Source organism: Dipteris shenzhenensis, chromosome 30 (genome assembly GCF_047967505.1).
Source record: "Dipteris shenzhenensis isolate YYH24624 ecotype China chromosome 30, Dip_SZ_1.0, whole genome shotgun sequence".
Classification (NCBI taxonomy): Eukaryota; Viridiplantae; Streptophyta; class Polypodiopsida; order Gleicheniales; family Dipteridaceae; genus Dipteris; species Dipteris shenzhenensis.
In genome coordinates, this window is record NC_141625.1 from 49,312,811 (window position 1) to 49,330,882 (window position 18,072).

Genomic DNA, 18,072 nt, shown 5'->3' on the forward strand with positions numbered 1-18,072 from the left:
GGAGGTGCTATGAGGAGGTAGGAAATGCTCTCCGTAGAAGATCATCTGAGTGGCATGTGGTTGTGGTGGGGATACCTTGCTTGATGAACGTAGGCTTGACCTGGGTCATTTCTGATGATGCGATGAATCTCCTGTTGTATTATGTGGAAGAAAGGGGCATGTAAAGATTACTTAGATGGTGATAGGTGATCAATAGACATGCCTTGTGAATGAAACCATTTGGTGGCTCGTGTGTACCAACATTGTTGATCTCCTTTGACTACACAATGAAAGAGCCTTGTGTGTTAGGCTCTACATTTGGCTCGTCAGGATATGTGATGATTTGGAGCAAGGTTTTGTATTCAAAGGTTTCATTGCGAACTCTGCAAATATGATATCATGTGGTGGCACCTCTTCCCTTGGATCTTGCTGAAGAGCAGCATGACTTTGTAGCCTCTCTGAAGTCCACCCCCTCATCCTCTCTGAGGTCTACTGTCTAAAAAGATTCTCCATATAGGACATTGGTCCATTCTCTTGAAGTTGGTCTTCTCTTCTTCTTTGAGATATAATGCCCTAGAAAGCTCCCGCATATAAAGCATGGGTCTTTCCCATTAAAAAAAATAGAGGTGTTACACTAGTTACTCTAGTTTAAAGCCTTGGCTCAAAGTCAAACCAGTTGCAAGTACAAAAACATTCAAATCTGACATAAGGGGGGAGTATATGCTAGAGGCTTTTATCATCAGATGATAGTGCCTTACACTCCACATCAAGACAACGTTGCTGAGGGGAAACATAGGATGCTTATGGAAATGGTAGTGTGTGCTTAAGTATATGCGATTGTCAATTTTTTTTGAGGGATTGTAGTTTAGCCACAATATCATGAATAGATGCCCTGCAATCGGGTACAAGCCGAAGGTTAGTCACGTGGAAGCTCTTGGATTATTTGGTTCTAGAGAAGAGAAGGTCAAATATTGATACAACAAGGGGATCAAATGCATTTTTGTTGGAGACAATAATGAGAGGAAGGGTTTTAGATTTTGCAATACCACTACTAGCTGCACTTTTATGAGTTGGGATGCTGATCTTAATGACTAGAAGAGCATGCAGCCCATTCTCATGCCACTTGAGGATCATACTCCTTTAGGTTGATGAGCGGTCACATGCTGAAGTAGATACTTTTATTTCAGATGTTTTGATATGCAACCAACTATTGAGGATGGATATTGTGTATGTATGGTGTGGCGGTGGTACAGCAAGTAAGAAATTACCAAGGTGGGCCAAGTTGACTCTTCAAGACACAAAGGGACAGTCATCTTTCAGTATCAGGACAGCAAGAAAGCAAGGCGATGCTGTTCAATGAGCACTGTCACGGATGCCGCAACTGAGGAGCACTGTCATGGCTGCTACAATTGATCCTAAAGACATATCAAGATGCACTTGGTCAACCATTATAGCTTAAGGCCATAGAATCTGAATTGGAAAGAATTCCATGTGGGATTCGCGTGATCCACCCATTGGGAACAATGTTGTAAATGTACTTCTAAGATTAAGTTTACCCTATAGTTATATATTTTATATCTTGCTGGTATCCTTATAAAGATGGGCCATCTCTCAGTTCCCCACCATTCCTACAGTTTGAACCCTCCTACAGCCCCTTGTTTGCCATTTCCCAGGCTTCTAAATGCTCGGTTCCCGCGTGTCTAGCCTGCCCAACCGCCCCCCCCCCCCCCCAAAAAGCCTGATTACCATGGCCCCTCATCCCTATTTCAAATCTCCCCCTTCCCAATGCCTGTCCCCTAGCACGCCAACCCTCTCTCAAAGCCCTCAGGACCTTGCCAGCCTGTCGAATCCATGCCTGTCTCTACCTGCCCGCTCACCCCTCTCCCCCTTTGCCACGTCCCTAACACCCCCATGACTCTCAGCTGGAATGTCAAACAAGGTGGCTGGCAATGGATTATGGAAGTCTAAACTCCATTTTAATCTCCTTTCTAGGATTGTAAAGTCTGCAGCCAGATTTATGGGCAAAGGGGTTAGTAATGCTCTAAGCTGAGGCCTACAAGATGCAAAGTCAGAGGAAATATTTTGTGCATTATTTAGTCGTGAACCTTGTTCAATTTGAACAGTGAAAGTCCATTTGGAAGGCGTGGAAGTCTCTTAAGCCTAACGTAGTGTGAAAAGGGTTCACTAGGAGGTGGTACCTTCACTGCTCAAATTTCTATCTGGCTTTTTGTCACGTGGGAGAATCATCTCAGTGGAGACTACCACATAACGCTAACCTTGAGACAACAAGAAGAGGATGAGATCATCGGGTGACATATGGAATAGAGGGCAATAGAGATGGATGATGGGTGATGAGCTGAAAATGCATGCAAGGTAAACATGTTTGGTTTGATTTTTATTCATGAAAGAACCAGTTTGTGGCACAGAGACTCGGTCTCATGGATGTGAGTGATTCTTTCAATTAGGAATGATTGAGAAGGGACTCCCCTTTTTGGGATTTTTTTAAAACATTTTTTATTTGTAATCCCATAGCTTGGGTATTACCATAGCAATTCCATCGTTACTTCTGACATACCATGGAGGGGGGAATGGTAGGGACATGTACAATTGTATGATAATGTAGGTTAATCAACTCTATATTTGACATTTAATGGATTTCCTATACAAATCAACTGTCTTGTATTTTCAGTTGTTATCGGCTCATTGTGGAATACTGACTTTTGTGTCTTGCATTTTCGACTCCTCAACTCCCTTGCAGTCTCAGTGCCATGAGCATGCACACAATTGTTGTGTGTGCATCAACTTCTCCTGTGCATGTGTTCTGTGGAAATGTCTGTTTTCCTGTGCATGTGTTGTGCAATGCATCAACATATATGTCTGTTCTCCTTTGCATGTACAGAAGTATGGGACACCTATTCAGATGCACATTCCCATGCAGGCATCTCTTTTATAAACTATAAATGATAACAAGAGTACCTTTAGGCGTGTACACAACACCCATACATTCATCCCCTTATTTTACTGGTATATGAGGAAGCACGATTGAACTGCTGTGAGCTCATTTCAAGGGAATGATGTGTGCTTGTGTGTATACAGCTTATTTTCTCTTGTGATTAAGCAGCTGGTATTGCTTTTTAGATCTGATTTTGAAAGTTTTACTTGGCAAAGGTAGCCTCATCTGTCTAAAAGAATATATGCCAAAGGATAATGACAGTATTTTGTACGTTTGTTCAATTTTTAAGATTCACTTACTAACTTGGCAAAAACAGCATTATTTGTCTATGAGAATATATGGAGATAAGATGCTCATCTGTTTGACAGGATTTCGTGCCTTTGTTCAAATTTGAAAGCTGTAATCTTGATTGCATCTCTTGCACTTTCGGTGTGTTCCTATTGCACGCCTAAACATGCCGCTTTTCTTATTTTAGCATCTACTCTTTGGCAGCCAGCATGACATGGCAGATGGCATGAGGAGAATGTTTGAGCCCTTTGAGAAAGTAGCAAGAGCAAACCATGTTTGTCCTTGCTGCGAGCGTCCCTTTACACCTCAAGAGGAAGATGATTTTGTCAAAAAGGTACACTTACCTGTGAAGTAGAGTGCTTTAAAAAAATTCTTTGCATTTAGCTGATAAGCACTTTCTTCTTTTGTGCAGCAAAGAGTAAAGAGCTCAAGCACAGCAGAGCGGCTTCGGGAACTCGCTGCGCATTATTCCCAGGCAGAAGCTAGATTGCAGCAATTGGAAAAATTGCGGCCAGTATATGAGGAATATGTCAAATTAGTCACAAATACTGTTCCTGCCACAGAGAAACTGATAGCAGACCTTGTGCAAGAACATGAAAGCAAAAGCCATGCCCTTGACGATGTATGACCTGCAACTTACTTTCCATACAAATCTCTTTCATAAATCAAGAACTGTAGCAAAATTTTGGGTTGTAAAACTCTGGATAATGCATTCTAATTTGGGGTAAGAGATAGTAAGCTGTTAGGTGTCAAAGGTCAGCTTGGTTTTACCGATTTTTTCTTTGACTTAAGCTTGATGGAGTATAAGATTCATTTTTGAAGCAATTTGATAAGGGCGGTACATGTCTTATTTTAGTTTTCATTAGTTTTTGCCATCTAATCATGTGTGAGGGCACTGTCTTTCCTTTGATACTTGAATCACGAAAAACTGTCTAATGTTAGTTTTCATTAGTTTTTGCCATCTATTCACGTGTGAGGGCACTTCTTTCCTTTGATGCTTGAATCATGGAGGGCTCAGAACTTACTGCATTGATTTGACTCTGCATGCTATCTTGGTTTTTAATGTGCTATGCTGGGATCAAGTAGGTTGGCTCTTCATTTCACCCTTTTTTTTGGGGGGGCGGGATTTACCATATAAGTTAACACTTTGAATTGTGCAAGATTTTTATTGTTCATTGTAACCCCCGCCACACCAACCCCGCCCCCCCCCGCCCTTCCGCGCCGCCCGCCTTCCCCGTACCCTTCACCCCGCCCCGCCCCGACCCCCCCGCCCCCTCACTTCGCCTCGCCCGCCCTTCTGCTCCACTTCTCTACCCTTCGCCTCCGCAACCGTCCTTTCCACACCCAGGCGCCACCCTCCCGCTTCGCCTCCCCTTTTGGGGTGGCAGCCTGTTCCTCATCGGAAGCTTGCAGTTAGTCTTGGCGGTATGGCGGCCCCCTGCCCGGATCCGGAGGCCCAGTCGGACCCTCCCTCTCCAGATGCCTACCGCGTTATCCTGACAGAGCAACAATCATCTCGTGTTCAGGAGGTTGCCATTGACTTTGCCCGTACCTCTGTCTACGGTAGAATCATTGGACACTCTCCCTCCAGATCAGCCATCAGGGACTGGCTCCAGTCCACTCTCCTGCTAGAGGATGGCCATATTGAGGAGGTGGCCCTTATGGGAAGGGGCATCTTCTGGCTCAAACTCTCCAATGAGAAAGCAGCGAGCAACCTGATTGCAGGTTCCCCCACATCGGTGGATGGAAAGATTATCATGATAGTCCCGTGGTACCGTGGATTCAGCGCAGCAGATTTTGATGTTCGGTTCCGTATACCTCGCCACCCAGTGACACTAGTTTTTCCAGGTCTTGCTGCTGAGCTGCGGCCGATTGTCAGGGACTTGGGCTCCCATTTTGGCTGGGTTATGCACGACACTTTCGCCGACGCGGTGACCATGGCAGGAGCCCCCCGAGTCCGTGTGGCTGTGGCAGATCCTGCGACTCTCCCTGCAGTTATCGAGATTGTGACAGATGCCGGCAGCATCACCCAGAGCATGATAGTCACCGGACAGCCAGGTCAGTGCCTGAGGTGCCACGGCTTTGGGCACTTGGCGGCTGCTTGTCCACGCTTCGCCAGCTCATCTCGACCCCCCCCGCCTCCCCCCTCCGCCCCCGCCCCCCCCCCGGACAGCCACGTCAGGAGGAGCCGAGGCAGTCGGAGCCCGGTCCAGAGTTAGTGGGTGGTTGGACCGAGGTTAGAAGGAAAAGAGGAAAGAACAAGAAGATCTCGGATAAAGGCAAGGAGGCAGAGGTTACCCTTCCTGCAGCAGCACCCCAGAGACCTGACAGGCAGCCGCCCCAGGGACCTGGGAGAGCTTCTTCTTCGACGGCAGCCCGCCCTTCACAGCCTCAGATCCCCCTCTCTCCCGCTCCCCCGCCCCTTTCCACTCAGTCCCAGCCCCTTCCCCAGTTTCCCCTCCCTTCGCCCGACCCTCAGTCTCAGCCCCTGTCTCTTCCTCCTCAGTCTCCTCCTCCTCCCTCTCAGCCCCAGTTCCAGAGGCATCCCCATCCCCCCCCTCCCTCCGTTCCCCTCGACTCCCCTACAGTGTTAGCTGCACCTTCGGCTTCCCAGCCGAGGGCAGCCCCCGCTCCGCCTCCTCCACGCTGGCAGGACACCCGGAGTCTACACCACCACTGGAGCAGGCTTCCATGGCCGCTAGCCCCTCAGTGGCAGACTCTGATGGGTCTCAGCTTCAGGAGAGAGAGCTTCCTCGAGACTTTTACAGATCTGGCCCCTGGGACTACTTGGACGTGGCCGACCTTGGGACCTTCCCGGCTTATCTCGACATCAGTATCTTCCTGCTCCGCAAAGGGGCGGATGGGAAGATTGTCGCCTTGGCCCCTAGGGATGGCCCTAGCTTCGCCTTCACGTTCCTCAGCGATGGCACCGAGACCTGGACAGACGACTCGGTTTGGGAGGCGCTCAGAGAGCAGACACACGCCCAGGTCTGTTCCTGGATAGGCCCGTCCGATGGGCAGCTTCTCGAGACTCAGTGGTCCGAGGGCGATGTGCGCCTGCGGTGGCGTTGCGCCGCCAAACGCTTCCGACTGATTGTGATCCTCAGACCTCCCCTGTCATGGCCTCTCCCCCAGGATGTCAGAGCTTGGTCCCATCAGAAACTCCGAACCTTCTATGGGATGACCACTTCAGAGATCTCGAGCTGGCTCGAGAAAGCATTTATTCATGGCACCAAAGGCCTCTCGCCTTTGCTGAAGGTGTTGAAGAACGGGCAGGACGACCCCGTCTCCCCCTCCAAACCTTCTCATAAGCGGCAGCGCCTCCATTCCGACATGTCTGATTCTTCATCGACTTCGACCGCAAGCAGACAGTTGTTCGCAGCCCCCCATCCCTCTCCATGAGCCTACACCTCGTATCCTGGAATGTGAACGGGTTTCACTCTTCTGGCACCCGTGGTCCCAGGAAGCTCATTTTGCGACAGGAACTTCAGCCTGCAGTGATTGGTCGTTTGGATGTACTTCTGCTCCAGGAGCACAAGCTCTCTGCGGCTCATTCCCGTAGCTGCGGGAAGGTTCTCCCTGGACGTTCCTACACTTACGGGGAGCCCTCGATCGGCGCACAGGGGAGGAGTGGGGGTGTCTGTACCTCCGTGTGCGAGCAGTTAGCCCAGGGAGTTTTCGGTCATGGCACGTTGATCCCAGGCCGAGCCCTTTGGGTAGGCCTGGATTTGGAGGGATCCAAAATTGGAATCCTCAACATTTATGCTCCTACAGACCTCCGATGCAGAGCCACCTTCTGGAGGACACTTACAGGGATTCTTCCAGTCATGGATTCCTGGATTGTTGGAGGTGACTTCAACAATCTGGAGACCTTGGAGGACCAGCAGGGCAGAGGTCCGGAGTTCACAGGTATGGCTCAGGCAGAGCAGTCAGCTTGGGACTCTTTCATCTTCGCGACAGGAGGTAGGGACAGTTGGAGAGACCCGTCCTTCCGGCGGTGGCACGGGAGCCTGGACTTCTCTTGGGGCTTCCGCAGGGAAGGAGGCAGACTCCTGGAGAGGCTTGATAGATTCTATGTCAGTGATTGGGCCATCAGTAGAGGCGGTCAGGCGGGTATAGTTCCAGGGACGACACTTTCCGACCATGCGCCGGTGCTCCTCTCATTAGATTCGGCAGCCCAGACCCTTCCCCCCCGGTCATGCCGGATTCCCGACTCCATTTTCTCGAGGGAGGACGTGCGCAGCAGTATTTGCAGTCTTTGGGACAGAGACTGGGGGGAGTGCGTGGATTTGGTAGACTCAGTTGCTCAGGCTCTGCAGGAGTCCAGCCAGATCTGCCAGCTAGCAGCCCTACAGGTTCGACAGGATTGGTGGAGTAGAGAGAGAGCTCTTCGGAGGGACCTCGCCTCCATTCAGCGACTCCAGCAGGCTTCCCCGGGCTCGGAGGAGCTTCGGATCCAGGCCCTTCGAGCCAGAGCCCTCCTGGAGGAGACACTCCAGCGCCGCTCAGAGTTTTCCTATCACGCCTCTCTCTCCTTCTGGGCCCGGAAGGGTGACCGGATGTGCAGGGAGTTCTTCAGGACGCATGGCCAGAGAGCTGCAGGTGATCAGCTTCGGAGTCTCAGGACAGCGGATGGTCACATCGTTACGGATCCGGGGGAGGTCCTGGGGTTGGCCACTGACTTCTACAGGACCCTCTTTCAGCAGGAGCCGCTTGCCCCTCGTGCTAGTCGTGCCCGTGAGGAGGTGTGGAGGCACATTCCATCCCTGGTCCAGCCTAGCATGCAGGCGACGTTGTTGGCGCCGTTTACCTCGGATGAGATGCTGGAGGCCTTGATGGCTATCGACGGACAGAAATGCCCAGGAGAGGATGGGCTACCCCGAGCATTCTTCACCTCCTTCTGGGACCAGATCCATCAGCCCCTCCTTGCAGCTCTGCAAGGGATTTTCAGTAGCGGTCAGATGCCAGAGAGCCTCTCTTCGGGACTGATTTGCCTCATCCCGAAGGGAGGAGATAGACAGGAGATCCGCCAGTGGCGTCCGATCACTCTCCTTACCACCGCCTACAAAATCCTCGCCAAGATGATCAGTGCCAGAGTTCGGCCTCTACTCCCAGACCTCATTCATGACACTCAGACAGGCTTTGTCCAGGATCGCAGTATCCTGGATAATGTCTTCACCTTTTCAGAGGCGGCGGAGTGGGCTCAGCACAGTGGATCACACCTTGCCATTCTACTTCTCGACTTCGAGAAGGCCTACGATCGCGTGGACTGGTCCTTTTTGGAGGGGACTCTGGAGCGGCTAGGTTTCTCGGCAGGTTGGATTCAGGGTATCTCAGCTTTGTACAGGACAGCGTCTAGCAAGGTCATCATTGGAGGCAGGATGGGTGAGCGCTTTAGCTTGGAGAGATCAGTGCGTCAGGGCTGCCCCCTTGCTCCTTACCTGTTTCTTTTCTTCGCCGAGGCCATGACTTACTACCTTCGGGCGAGGTCTACCGGGATCAGGGGTGTTCGCCTTCCACTCCGGGAGGACACGGAGCTTTTGGACTCGGAGTACGCAGATGATACAGCCCTTTATGTCCAGGACGATGAGAGGATGCTAGAGAGGGTGCGGATGGCCCTGGAGGTCTTCTGCTCGGCCGCTGGTGCGAAAATCAACTGGAACAAATCAGTTGGTTTTCTCACAGACCCTGGGGCGTGTTCTCAGTGGGGGCGATTTTTGGGTTTCAGATGGATTCCACGGGGACAGACAGCTAGATACCTTGGCTTCCAGGTTGGCCTAGACATCACGCCAGCTCAGCAGTTTCTCCCGGTGCTAGACTCCATCCGACGGAAGCTGGCTTTCTGGAGCACTGCTAAGCTGTCTCTTGCAGGTCGTGCCCTGGTAGTTAACCAGGTCCTCCTAGCCACGGCTTGGTATGTGGCTTCCTACTGGTGCTTCTCGAGATCCAGCGTGGCACAGCTCAGGAGGTTGGTTCGGAACTTCCTTTGGTCTGGGGAGGATGGTCTTAGAGATACCAGAGCCAGGGTTGCTTGGCAGACAGTCATTCTTCCGCAGGCTGAGGGTGGCCTGGGGGTTATCGATCCAGAGCTTCAGAGTCAGGCCTTGTTAGGCAAGCTTGTCATCCGCGGTTTGACCCCGGGGAGGCAGACGTGGAAGATGTTACTTCAGCAGGGAGTCGGCTCTTGTGTCCCACGCCGAGGTGGAGAGTGGCTACCGTCCCTCAGGTGGATCTTCACTTCCGCCCCGCTCACTCAGCCCCGCTCCCCACTCGTTCGTAGCCTCCTCATGGTTTGGAGGCGGCTCCGTCTCAGTCTCATTCAGTCCCCTCCCAGCTGTCAGGAGGAGATCGATCGCCAGCCGCTCGTCTGGAATGGTCAGGTCAGAGATGCCGAGGGCCTTCAGTTGGGGGAGAGATCACATATCAGGTGGGACGGCTGGATGAGGGGGCCAGCCCGGTCCCTTCGAGTTTGGAGGGATACGTACAGACATCTGGAGATGGCTGATCTTGCAGACGCAGCTGGAGGTGCACGCGGAGTCCAGGCGAGACGCACGGAGATCGACGGCGCGATCCCAGTTGCTTGGTTGGTTCCACCTGAGCCTCAGGTCCTCATGCCTGGTGACACCCGCTGGCTGGGACAGTTCACCCCCCGTGGCATCCCTCTGGTGGTCGCAGGACGTATGGATGACTCCTCTATCTCCTTCTTTGCGGTTTCAGGGGATGGACGACTCAGGAGAGAGGATGCGCTCATCGACCCCCTACTCCCGTGGCAGAGGGTTAGGGTCGTAGGCCTTTTGGGGAAGGTCTGGCGTACCGACCCTAGTATCGAGCAGGACCAGTTGCAGCTTTGGCGTCTTTGGCTCTGGGTGGGGCGGGCCTTGTCAGAGCTTGATTGGGACCCAGGAGAGTGGTGGTGGCCAGAGATTGTGACTGGACAGGGGCCGACTTCCTTCTTCGCCTACAGCACGACTCTGGGCAGGCGAGTTCTCGGGAGGATGCAGAGCCGCCCCCCCACCCAGCGACCCAGCTGGTACGTACAAGGTATTTCCAGGTTCTTTTTGCAGGCATTCTAGAAGGCCTTGTGGGAGAGCTGGCGGCCGCGGAAGATCTCATACTTCCTGTGGCTTCTTGCCCACAAAGGTCTTCCAGTGGGGAGCTGGTTGAGGCAGATAGGCCAGGACGGATGCTGTCAGATTTGCCATGCGGATGAGGAGTCACCAAAACACTGCCTGTGGAGCTGCACTCGCGCCCAGGAAGTGTGGAGGTGGACTTTCGGGCTTCTTACTCGCGCAGCACCAGAGCTAGGATTGATCACTTGGGGCGTGTTCTGTTGGTGCAGCACCGCACCTGGTCTTCATCACTTATTCGAGGCATGCCAGCAGGACCCCACTTTCCTTATCACACAGGGGACGTGGGGGCCGCTCGAGGGTATCCCACAGCACCTAGCAGAGGCTGATATAGGAGTTCGGGAGAGGCAGCCAGTCTGGGAGATTATCAGCAGCATTACAGGATGGCACATCTGGACCTCGCGCTGCGCGCAGATCCTCGGTGGCACCTCCTTATCGACTGCCCAGATCATGGCGGAGATTTGGAGTGAGATTATTCATACCCTCAGAGGCCAGTGGGACCAGATTCAGGGAGACTCCCGGGCTGGTCAGGAGAAGCGGAGACGCTTCCTCCGGGCTTGGGACACACAGGGCCTCTTCTTCGAGCAGACTATGCAGGGCCTTCGGTGGCACTACTCACCACCCCGATGGCTGTTCATTCACACTCAGCATATCCCTCCGTGAGAGTTTTATTATGATTTATTATGCTACCTTTTAGGGCTGCGTCCGGTTTGTGAACGCAGCCCGTCAGCTATAAGCTGACCTCTTGTATCTTGTTCTCGAAGTAATATAATTAGCACTGTTTTTTCGGCAAAAAAAAAGAACTAAATAGCTGTTGAATCACACAGTTTTGGATCAAACATGTTGAAAGCATGTTGTCAGTGATTTGAGTTCATTGCGATCAGGCTGTGCCTGAAATGATTTTGGAAACTTGAGTAATGCGGGTTTTCAGCTTGAATTATTGAGGACTAAAAATTATTTGAATTTTGCATGCCATCTTGGTTTCTTATGTGCTATGCTGGGATCAAATAGGTTGACTCTTTATTTGACCTTTTTTTGTCCTGGGGGAAGGGGTTTGGGGGTGGGGGGATTTATGAAGTAAGTTAACACTTTGAATTTGGCATGATTGTTATTGTTCATTGTATGGTTTCGAACATGTTGTCAGTGATTTGAGCTCATTGTGATCATAGAACTTAGATTGAATAATAATGTGAGTAATGTGGTTTTTCAGCTTAACGATCTAGTTGTTCATGCCAAGGCAGAGAGAGACCAAGTAGAGAAAATACATCAGATTGCAGATGCAGCAGACAAATCGGGCCAAGAAATCAAAGTTATCAGAACACAGATTGCAGACCTGGAATATAAGCTCAATGTTTCTTCTCAAGGGTTACGCTCTGTTGAAGAGATTCAATCAGAGTTAATGACATCTGGTGACACACGGTAAGTACATACTTGCAATCTAGGGACCAGCCTCTTTCTTCTACCATTTGGTCAGCATGAATTGTTAAATTGTCTTGAAGGAATCAAGTTCTTGCTTTGAAATTTTAAATGTCAGAAGTGATCTTGCAGATGTTCGATTTCCCTCAGCACTTTTGTTGATTATTTAATTTGCCTAACAAGAAATCTTGATTAACTTGATTATTATTTTTGCTCGAAAAGAAATCTTGATTACCTTGATTAACTTGATTGTTTGCTGAAAAAGAAATCTTGATTAACTTGGAATTAAACAGTTGACAAGGCTGATATTCTATTTTGAGATATTCAATTTCAACCACATACATCACACAAAGAGTTTAGAGAGAGAATAATGTTAGACCATTGAGGACCACCTCTTCTAGCAGGGGTTGCATCCATGACGTGTTTCTACTTATTATCTCAAAGATCAGGGCTGCATTTGTTGGAAATGAAGCAAGAACTCAAGAAGAATACGAAACTGAACGAAGCTGAAATGAGATTGCATCAATTAAAAAGAGACACAACACTAGAAAAGTCATATAGACAAATGCTAGGATGGACCCTAAAATATGTGTGATGACTATTTCACCCACAATCTCAACCTCTAACTGAGGTTAGGGGGAAAACACCATATAAAGGGAAAAAGTGGATAGCCCCTTGTTACATTGGCTAGTGCCTTAGAGATTAATATTTCTCCTGTGCAGTGACAATGTCTAAATGTAGAAGGTATAAGTTTAAAACTTTGTGGGAGAGCCTCAAACTTTGGAGCAGGTAATGCTTTGGTGAGAAGATCCGCCCCATTTTGATGTGTAGGGCAAAAGGCCATGCTGATATCCCTTGCATGTAGCCGCTCCCTGACATAATGATTATGTATCTCTATGTGTTTCGTACGTGCACAGAACACAGGTTTCCACATCGCGGCAATGGCACTCTGTGAAAGCTGCCCTATCACCGGATGAGGAGAACCATTGCCTGTTTCTTATCAGCCAAGAAATGATGAGAAACAATTAGCACTGGTTGAACTCCTAGTGTCAAAGTCACCAGCACAATTTGAATCGCTGTAAGCATGCAACTGCAAGTTATCTCCCTTGGGAAATAGCAAACCAAGAGACCAAGTATCTTGCAGGTATCTGAACACACACTTCACAGCCTGCCAATGTGAAGTCTTCGGAATATTGCACAGTGAATGTCTAGCCACATACTGCACAAGTAAATTAGGCATCCCAAGGCCTGGCTGTAAATGATGGCATCAAATGGTTCACTGGCATCATGCATGGACAGCTTAAGACTTGGCTCCATAGGAGTGGAAATGAGCTTGGAATTCTGGAATATAAACCGTTTAGCAGTTTCTCAATGCAATTGGATTGCAACAGACCAATGTGTTTGTCATCTTGCACAAATTGAATGGTCAAATAATAATGTAGAGCAGCCTCAAATCAGGCATTTTAAAATGTCTTTTGCTATTCTGCCTCGAAATCTGCAACTTTTGCAGCATTAGTTCCCGTGAGCAGCGTGTCATCGACATATAAAACAATAATGAGAAACCTACCCCCTTCTTTCCTTACATAGAGGGTGCTCTCATTTACTAATCTGGCTGGTAAAAAAGGCATCATTTTTGCATACTAGGATGTAGGAGCCTGCTTTAAGGTACAAACCTTGTTTAAGCCATACAAGGCCTAGTAACCTACAAACCTTGTCTCCCTTGCCTGGTACAGCAAAACCAATGGGTTGAGATACATAAGTCTCCTCCAGGAAAAATGCAGTCCTAGTGTCCAACTGATGCCATGAGATCCAGCCATGGGAACTGCACACGTAATGGTAGTCATAGGAGAAGTGGGAGCAAAGGTCTCATCATAATATATGCCCTTCTTCTGCGCATAGCCTTTGCAACAAGATGGGCTTTGTACCTATCCATAGATCCATTTAATTTGCGTTTCAGCTTATATACCCACTTTACACTAATTGCTTTCTTGCCCATAGGCAAGTCTAAACCGAATCCCAAGTGTGATTGTTTTGAATGGAGTCAATCTCTGCTTGTATAGCTTGCAGCCAATGCACATGATAATGTGCATCATCAAAGCAATTAGGTTCATCCATTTCTAGTAAATTACTGGCCGAAGTGAAGTCACAACAGGTGGCATCCTCAGTCAATCTCTGCTTGTATAACTTGCAGCCAATGCACATGATAACATGCATCTTCAAAGCAATTAGGTTCATCCATTTTGAGTAAATTACTGGCCGAAGCGAAGTCACAACAGGTGGCATCCTCAGTCTCTTCGTCACTAGGTGTGCGGCCAGGAAGGGGTGCTGTCAGCTTGGTCTCCTACATAGTATGGAGAACTGAGTCACAACAGCTGGCACACTATGTGTGCGGGCAAGGAAGAGGTGTAGGAAGCAGGCATCTCAGCACGAGTATTGAGAGAAATGGGCACCCAAGTGAATCTTGTGAAGTCATCCAAAGTAGAAATTACCCTCAAGAGACTGCGTCCTCATAGAACCGCAAACATTATTGTGAAGGAGCTGCAATTTCTTTTCAGCCCAGACTGCACCACCCTTAGGGAATGAAAACCTATGCATCTTTTGAAGAATGCAGCCCCTCACATATGTGCTTAGGAGGAACCTTCAAATGAAGGCAAGGTGAAACTGGCCTTCAACAAATTAAAGGGCAGTAGAACTAGCAAGTAACCAACCAACACTGTTACATCAACAATTCAGCAAAAGTATATCTAACAGATTGGGAGCTAGGGTTCCCCTGCATCAAGACAAAGACATAGATTGGCCCCCAACCTTGGCGCCCCTTCTGGTATTTCTTTACTGAAGTGAGAGGCCCAGAAATCCAGGCTACATAAAGGATACATTCCTTCTTACAACTGGGGCATTCCACATCCCAGTGGACATCCACATACCCTGCATAGCTTTACTGTTCACTGCTCTCACTAAACCTGGCAATAAGCATCCATCTCTATTCCAAATTGACTGCACTCAGCCTAGAACTGCTACTAGCAGCCCACTCAGCCACTCAGTTTCTCACATCTGTCACTAGTGCCCAATCAACCACCTATCTGCTCAAAGCAGAAAAAGAAAGCATACAGGAGCTTTCTCCACTGTCCAGGACTGCCATGACCAATAGTCTCTCACCCTATGGATCGTACATATCTTGATACATCAACATGTTTCCCATAAGAGAACTGGCTTCTCAACACAGCAAACGATAAGACAGGCATACAAGTACCATCCCTCTGGCATGCATCAAAGGCATTTCACAGCCCGTTAGGCATTCATAAACAATGCATGTTTCTTGCTGAGAATGGCTCCCACCAAGCATGGCAAACATGCATCCCTTTCTATTCCATATGGATTGATCTCAGCCTAGGATTGTTCCGAGCAACCAATACTTGGTCACATAATCCCCTGCAATTGCTTCAAGTGCCCTCTTAACCGCCTACCCCATCTGAATGAGGATAGAAGCATAGACATCCAGCTAGCATCCATTTAATCATGAACCAGAACAAAGGCTTCACACTGAGAGTTCTTCTGCAGCAAAAAGCATTAAAATGTATAACCAACTCGTCAAAATTCAGCCCACAAATAGGCTGAGATACTGTGCGTCCCCAGCCTGTTCTCCATGGAGACTCACAGCTATTAGATCAACTCTTTGAGACTGGCCCTGGTGCTGACCATTTGACTATGGTTTTACCTCAGCCCTGCCTTAGCCTTACATTAGCCTTGCATCAACTGGGAGCTGTACACGTAGCCTTAACTCAGGCCGTACACACACAGCAGTACAGAGGCCTCAACACGAACTCAGCAATGATCTCAGGCCGTACCCTCTGGCTGTACGTCAGCTTGTCCATACACACAAGAGCCATACTAAGAAACCGTACACAACATCTATTAATTGGCCATACATGGCGTCACCACCTTGCATCAGCCTTGAATTCCATTGGCCGTACACACTTTTTTTTTTTTTTTGGGTAAATCCATGAGAGGTATATTATCAGCAAGATTTACATGAGGGTCTCAAAAAAACAGAGAGCCTCAACAGGAAATCAAAAGCAAAGAGAAACTATTTCCAGGCATGACTTAGGAAGATCTCCTTTATTTTTGTTCTGGGTCAGATATTGGGCTTTTTGGACCATATGGCAGGATCACAACATGAGATATTTTGGGAATCCGTTCTTGCAATCTTATGAATATTCCATTGGCCGTACACACACAGGTTATGCAGCCTGACAGCCAACTCCACGGCCGTACAACAGCCCGTCTAGAGACTTGCAGTCCGTACCGCCGTATGTCAAAAGAGATCATAAACAATTGGTTGACTATCTCTCCTTTCTTAGGACCCTTGTCTAAGGGTCTAGATCCCAACCTCCACTTTCCATCTTGTATGGGTTTCTTGGCCCACCCTAGAGAAATATTTATTGCATTGATGCAAAAGTGCAATGTTCGTCCTTCTCGTAGTGCCTTGAAAGAACGATCCAATGAATTTATTCCACCATAGGCATTGTAATTCTTATATCTCTTCCTATGATCCTTTTGGCAATCATAATAATACATTTCATTGACTAGAGGATTTTGCATGAAGGATCATGTTTTGAAAAGACTGCAGATTCTACCCTTGTAAGCCGACTTTATTTGCTCTACCTAGAGACTTTCTTCTATGTCTCTCATTGAGATTCCAGTTCGTCAGCCTACGTTCCGTAGAACCCAAACAATTACGCTGCATTTTGTAAAGCCCTTGCAGCCCTATATGCCGTACCACCAACTCGCGACTCCATGAAGAAGGTTGGCGTGCTAGACCCCACTGTACCACCTACGGAAATCTGCACCTTTTCCTTCTTTCTGCCCGTCAGCCAGCCACCTTATTTTCCTTCGTAAATATTTTTGGGAGCTTTTATTGACAACCTTACCAAATTGGTTAAGTGCCACATGGAAGCCTCTTCCATTTGCCCCTAGCTCCCTCTAGTAGGGCTCTTTTTAGAAGCACACCAATGGCCTAACTTGAAAACTAAGGTACTTTTCCCCTTTCTAGGTCCAAACCACAAGGCATTGAATGCTAGGGGTTCTAGCACACCAAGCAACCCACGACCTCGCTCCTTGTTTTCCCAGGGTCTTGAAACCAGCCTTAACAACGTAAAGGGTGGTAGGATCCACTTAATTACAACATACACAGTAAATTGACAAATAATCATGCACCACAGATTAAATCACAAGGGAGCTAGAGCGCTCCTACTCAGATACAAGGACACCAATTGGCCCCAAACATTGGCACCCCTTGCAGTATTTATCTAACATTCATTTGAAGCCAAGCGGCTGATTACAAAGGTCTCTAGGAAGCTGCACCACAGGCAAACCAGCGCCCACAGACTCCCCGTCCAGCCCACCTTGTAATTCCCTGCTCAACTCCAAATGTAGAAATGTCATCCAATTACTGTGTCCTCAGCCAACGAAAGCATGCAACAGAGACCCCAAAAGCATCCACTGTCTGTGCCACACCTGCAATTGCAGAACCAAGTGCCCAACCAGCCAAACACGGCTGCACAACTGCAAGACAGCTCCCACACAGCTAGATTCTGGTGCAATCAAACCAAATCGCTATTCCAAAACAGATTGAAATCAACCTGGAGCCTTCCTCGCGAGGAACCAATTCCAAACGCAATAACCAGCCAGCAACAAGTCCAAGAATGGCAAAAGCAGGCAAAGAGAAGCCTTCCTTCGCCAAGAATCCTCTGAAAACAGGTCACCGGGGCTGTAAAACCCTAAAGCCTAGCCTGGAAACAGCTTAGGAGAAGTCTTCCAAGCCCAATGAACAGCAAAACCAGCAACAACAGCCCAAGAAGCAAGCACAAAACCATTCAAAATCCCTGTAGACAGCTCTTGTATAACAAGCAAACCACACTCTCTTGAAAACGGAAACCCCAACAGTAATATCACGGGTGCAGGCACACAGATTATTCGCCCAGTCAACCTCTGCATAAGCATGAATGACAGATTCTTTCAATTTAGCTTCTACATGCCCACAATAGAGCCCACAAATCCCTAGATGGATCTAGCCTGCCACATGTCGTCATTCTAGGGTACCTCTTAAATGCACCATATACCTCTCTCTTGGGAAACCCATTTATTCACTTGCCCCTAGGCACATTCCACACTCAATGCATTTAAGACCCACAACCTTAGACCCATCTAGTCTAGTCAGTGCCTCGTCACCCTCATCACCCTCATCACCCTCATCAAGGACCTTGACATTAATCCTCTTGACCATTTACATGAAGCCCAAATAAACATTGA

The 18,072-nt window shown here is 48.7% G+C and overlaps 1 protein-coding gene across 1 annotated transcript in view; it reads left to right on the forward strand.

Annotated features, from left to right (window-relative positions):
- The window catches only part of RAD50 (DNA repair-recombination protein (RAD50)), a 143,837-nt gene that overhangs the window by 67,408 nt on the left and 58,357 nt on the right, over positions 1 to 18,072 (forward strand). The window contains exons 15-17 of the mRNA XM_087401273.1: positions 3,425 to 3,554; positions 3,633 to 3,842; positions 11,558 to 11,766. Coding sequence (XP_087257399.1) covers positions 3,425 to 3,554; positions 3,633 to 3,842; positions 11,558 to 11,766 — 549 coding nt within the window. The remainder of the gene's footprint in view (positions 1 to 3,424; positions 3,555 to 3,632; positions 3,843 to 11,557; positions 11,767 to 18,072) is intronic.